This window comes from Clupea harengus, chromosome 7, assembly GCF_900700415.2.
Source record: "Clupea harengus chromosome 7, Ch_v2.0.2, whole genome shotgun sequence".
In the NCBI taxonomy this organism is placed as follows: Eukaryota; Metazoa; Chordata; class Actinopteri; order Clupeiformes; family Clupeidae; genus Clupea; species Clupea harengus.
The window spans coordinates 29,102,064-29,107,893 of record NC_045158.1 but is presented as its reverse complement, the minus strand read 5'-3'; the positions used below and the strand labels follow the sequence as shown (position 1 = coordinate 29,107,893).

At 43.2% G+C, this 5,830-nt stretch overlaps 1 protein-coding gene across 3 annotated transcripts in view; it reads right to left on the bottom strand.

Annotated features, from left to right (window-relative positions):
• Positions 1-4,346: 4,346 nt before the first annotated feature.
• The window catches only part of rnf165b (ring finger protein 165b), a 14,833-nt gene continuing 13,349 nt past the window's right edge, over positions 4,347-5,830 (bottom strand). For all 3 annotated transcript variants that reach the window (XM_031571087.2, XM_031571088.2, XM_031571089.2), the window contains exon 8: positions 4,347-5,830. This exon is cut by the window's right edge and continues 27 nt beyond it. In XM_031571087.2, coding sequence (XP_031426947.1) covers positions 5,740-5,830 — 91 coding nt within the window. In that variant the 3' untranslated portion in view covers positions 4,347-5,739.

Genomic DNA, 5,830 nt, shown 5'->3' with positions numbered 1-5,830 from the left:
AATGACAGCATTCCTTTATACCAATTAGCTACAAATTAGCTGGTTAGAAACACAGATGTGTTGTTTACACATGCAAACAACAAAGAGCTGTGTGTGTGTGTCTTCTAGGCTGCAGCATGTTACTAGAAGCTCAAAGAGCTGTGTGTGTGTGTCTTCTAGGCTGCAGCATGGTACTAGAAGCTCAAAGAGCTGTGTGTGTGTGTCTTCTAGGCTGCAGCATGGTACTAGAAGCTCAAAGAGCTGTGTGTGTGTGTCTCCTAGGCTGCAGCATGGTTCTAGAAGAGAGCTGTGTGTGTGTGTCCTAGACTGCAGCATGGTACGAGAAGAGCTCAAAGAGCTGTGTGTGTGTGTCCTAGACTGCAGCATGGTACGAGACGAGAGCTGTGTGTGTGTCTCGTAGACTGCAGCATGGTACCAGAAGAGAGCTGTGTGTGTGTCTGTCTTCTATGCTGTGTGTGTCTCCTAGACTTCAGCATGGTACCAGAGGAGAGCTGTGTGTGTGTGTGTCTCCTAGACTTCAGCATGGTACCAGAGGAGAGCTGTGTGTGTGTGTCTCCTAGACTTCAGCATGGTTCTAGAAGAGAGTTCAAAGAGCTGTGTGTGTATCTCCTAGACTGCAGCATGGTACGAGAGGAGAGCTGTGTGTGTGTCTCCCAGACTACAGCATGGTACTAGAAGAGAGCTGTGTGTGTGTGTGTGTCTCCCAGACTGCAGCATGGTACCAGAGGAGAGCTGTGTGTGTGTGTGTCTCCCAGACTACAGCATGGTACCAGAGGAGAGCTGTGTGTGTGTGTGTCTCCCAGACTGCAGCATGGTACGAGAGGAGAGCTGTGTGTGTGTGTCTCCTAGACTTCAGCAGGGTTCTAGAAGAGAGCTCAAAGAGCTGTGTGTGTGTCTGTCTTCTACGCTGTGTGTGTCTCCCAGACTACAGCATGGTACGAGAGGAGCTGTGTGTGTGTCTTCTAGACTGCAGCATGGTACTAGAAGAGAGCTGTGTGTGTGTGTGTGTCTCCCAGACTGCAGCATGGTACGAGAGGAGAGCTGTGTGTGTGTGTGTGTCTCCCAGACTGCAGCATGGTACGAGAGGAGAGCTGTGTGTGTGTGTGTCTTCTAGACTGAAGCATGGTACGAGAGGAGCGCTGTGTGTGTGTGTGTCTTCTAGACTGCAGCATGGTACGAGAGGAGAGCTGTGTGTGTGTGTGTGTGTGTGTGTGTCTCCCAGACTGCAGCATGGTACTAGAGGAGAGCAGGCAGTTACAGAAGGAACTGAGTTCCATTTCCAAAGTCATAGTTCCAAATGTCCCGGTAGAAAGTGAACAGCTTTGGGTGCAACGTGAACACATTCAAAAGATTCACAAACAAATGGCACGTGTTAGTTTTTTAAGCAATTTATTTGAAAAACACATACAAAAAGATCATGTACAAGACAAGAAATTAAAATAGAAAGAACAGTTTGGGTTAAGCTATGCAACTTTTTGCATCATTAGTAATAAATACAGTACAAAGTCCACCAAAAGTGAATCTATTTTTTTTTTGTACGTAATATACACTCATCTAGTTTATACATGATCATCATTTAGCTATTGCTTCAATATGGTTGATACATACTCTACTTCGTCTATAAAATATTCAGATCATAAAACATTGCGGAGTTACAGCAAACAGCAGTGTCTTGTACAAAGATAGCCACGCTCCTTTCCACTGGCAGATTATTCCATTTTTTTCTTTTTTTTTTGTCAGCAGCAGAAAAACATCAGAAATATTAAATGGTATAATATTGAACATATCGATCCATTCCCATGTGAACATTTAATCCTGAGAGAAACATGCATTAGCTTGTGCTTTAAGATCTACTGTTCATTCTGCTTTATGGAGGATGAGAACACTATCGCTCACGTCCAGTAATCGCTGAAACAACAGCAGAGGGAAACGGAGAGGGTAAGGCTACTACGGGTCATAAAAACCCTTGGAACCGGAGTCCCGTGTTGGGACTCCGATCTCCACGCGTGGGGGGCAACCATGTTGGAAAACCATAGCCTATTAGTTGGAAAGAGTGTCTTTTATCATCGGCATTAACCACAAGCTCACGATTCAGCTATCTGATCGATATCAATGGGGGACAATTTTGCAGTTAGTTAAAAGTGCTAGTTTAGCTCCACGTTAGCGAGCGGTACTATCTAGTGTCAACATGCAGCTTTTTCACTTGAACAGCCTCAAGAGTCACAGCAAATTCCCCACAATACTTGGTTACAAGACTAAGCTGACAGTAGCGAGAAAGGACAGAGGCAGCAGTTTCTGTTTTTTAATCCCTTAGTTTGATTTCCATATAATGTCCTAGATAACTGGAACTGCTAAAAGTATGGTGGATAAAATAAGCAAACAAAGCCATTTCTTTATACAAAAGGGCTTTCATTCATATTCTCGGTGGAAAAAAAGAAACAAAATCTTTCACAAATGATCACTTGCACTTTTTGCTGACAAAAACATGAAACGCTTTGTATGAGATCCTTGAACTGCTGCAAGGGGTAGTTGCTGTTTTGTTAAGGAATGAAACGGGTTCTGAGGGGGGGGGACTAATAATGAACGAGGACCAAACTGGGAGGAACAACCCTACTTGAAACGGTAAATCTTAGTGATGGATGCATTTTTTGGCCTCTCAACCAAATCCAATGACACTCCCGGCTAGTAGTACATCTAAAAATCCTCATCTCTGTTAAAGCTCCGACTACTGACCACCTCCCTCATGGGACGTGAAGACAGCTAACAGACAGCTGCGTATGCATTTAGGCTACAGTATCGAGTGAACGGCAAGCCAGGCAGGATGGCCCACTGATATGTGACACAATTATCACAAAAGAAAGAGCTCCTCAGAGGATAAGGATAGACCTTTGTAGTTTCACAATTTTGGAAAGAAACCCAAAAAAAAAAAAAAAAAAAAAAAAAAAACACACACAACCAGAAACCCAAAAGCCTCACACAGAAAGCAAAGGATAGTTAAGCCAGGACCAGTGAGAGGGTTGGCCATGCTGACGGTGCAAACACAGGAGAGAGACACATGCAGAACGCTTCCAGTCCTTTTTGCAGTTTGCCCACAACTGCCCCCCGTGGCAGAGGACATTTTAGAAGTTGCATTGAATGGAATGTAACCAAGAACAACAGCACCACACATACACAAATGGCAATACACTCATTTTGTATGCCTTTAAAATACAACCGCATGCAAAGCACTTCCATTTAAGATATGCACAATGAGGTATTTTTACATGTGTTACTATGTCTAAATAAATAAATAATCAGGTTAAAACACAAAACTAAAAAATGCACCCATCATGTCTATAGTTAGTAATAAATTATGATTGTTAAATACTTAAGGCATTTCAACACACAACGCTCTGTGTAAACTGTCCTTTTTAAAACATGGAGATCCAAAATGGATGCCTCGGCACCCTCTTCTCTTCCAGCTGACGTGAGAACAGTGGGAGAGGTTCAGACACAACACTTCATACACACGGGAAAGAAGGCTAGCAGGTCAACAACACTGGACGCGTACTAAGAACAAAGAATGCCATCACAGTCACATCCTACGCAAAAGGCCTCCTGACTGCCCACCGAAACAAAGTTACAATTCAACACCATAGTCTGAGAGCTGGGGTTCTCTGGGGTTCTCTGGGGGGGGGGGGGGGGGGGGGGGGGGGGGGGGGGGACACGTGGCCCTTCCGCTAGTGTGCACAATGATCAAAAGGTCGTTTTTATTCAACGTTAGAAGACATGCTGATAAATAGTTATAATAATGAGAGGTGGATACAAATGTGAACGGGCAGATGACATTAATTCATCTTCGTTAAATTTTAAGCCAAGGATAAAATACAACTTCGCATTGTTCCAGGACCAAGCAACCTGCAGCTGGGCAGCACATGAAGCAAGTTATTACTACCACTGCTCAGAGAGAGAGAGAGAGATCAAGAAAGGCAGAGAGAATTAGCAAGAGAGAGAGAGAGAGAGAGAAAGAAATCAGCAGGGATAAATAAAACCCTCACAGTCTCATTAGGCAAGCCCATATTATAGTGCATTTACAAAACGATAGCTAGCTACATTAAGACAACAATAAATATTACTCCAGCATTGCAGCTATGTCATACAAAAGATGAAAATGGACATTAGACATTTGAAAACCAGTCTCGTGTCCATGTTGGCATAATCAAAAATGATCAGGAAAAGAAACAAAGAAACTATGATTAAAGAAAGACAACAAAAAAATGTAACACAACAAAACAAAAGAGTAAGAACCAAAAATAGCTTAGAAAGACATGTTTGGTTTTTTTTTTATCAAACAAATGGCTTTTTTCCCTTTTTTTAAACTTTAAATCTACTTCAAGAACGGCACGCACAACTGTCATGCACACAGATGGGACCTGTTTCCACTGCTAATGGTCTACACAAAGGTTCAAGCAATACCAGACGCTGACAGTGCTAACGCATACAGGTGAAGTAGGTTGTTGCTATGTTAAAATCACATGTGCTTGTCCTCTAGGCAACAAGGTATGGTCAATCACAAAAAGGGATTTAACACTCATGGGTTTGTTCTCGCTACAAACACGGACGCACTCCTCCGTCTACGTATCCCGTCACCCACCCAGAAACAGTGATTGAATGTTATTCAACATTTCATTATGCTTTTTGCTTATTTGTGTTTTGTTGTTTTTTTTTTTTTTATTTGTTTTTTTTTTTCTATTATTTTTGGAAGGAGGATTTTCAAACCTTTCTGACGCGACCACTAAGAACCACCCCTCCTTTCACATTCACGACACGACGCCCTGACCTCCTACTATGCATGCGTTTGGAGTCTTTGCACAAGCACTAAAGACAGGTTGGCTCGCCTCAGCTCTATGTCTGGTCGCCATGGACACCGTTACATGAATCCATCATCTCCCCGAACAGACAAAAAAAAAAAAAAAAAAAAAAAAAATCTAAATGACTTTAGAAATGATATCGAAACGTAAAAATCACCAAGCATCTCCTGAATGTTCCCTAGTGTCCTCCTGTTCCTCTCGGTTCCACGACGCACAGTACATCTACATCAAATTAGAAACATGTAGGCTCTACTCCCAGTCACCACAAGCAAATGCAACACTTGGAGAAATGATTTCTAGATTCCAAAATAATAGCAGCATTGCAAATGTGTCATGTTGGTTTAACAGTTAACATTTAAAAAAAGATATATAGAGTGCAAGAGAAAAGAGAGAGAGAGAGAGAGAGAGAGAGAGAGAGAGAGAGAGCTACAGCTTTTGGTTCTCTTCTGAGAGGAACAGCCTGGGAGAAATTGGGAGGTATATGCACTGTACAATTCTGACAACACTACAGATGCATGCTGGGACATTTGGACCAATGGCACTGTAATCTCTGGTTGACTAAATAGAACACAAACCCTTGGGCAACTTGACAGATTCCTATATCCGACTTTGACGTCATGCAGATCGATTCTCTCTTCTTTCCATGCTGTCCATCCTTTCTTTTCTTTTCCTTTTTTTTCCCCCTTCTTCTTCAAACTAATGGTTTCCGACGGAACACGTTGCTCCTCCCCACCTATAGTCTTCAGCTGGCTCAGAAGGCAAGATCGGAGAGGAGGAGGAGGAGGAGGTGAGGAGGAGGAGGATGGTGAGGGTTTTGGCGAAGCACCCAGAGAGGAAGAAAGAACAGAACGGGGGGACAGGGCCGGCAGACAGAAAGCTACACAAGACATCAGCTGTCAGGCGTCAGCTGGGTCTCAATGTCCACCCTGCAGATAGGGCACTTTTTACTGGTGACCAGCCACTGGTCCACACAGGCCTGG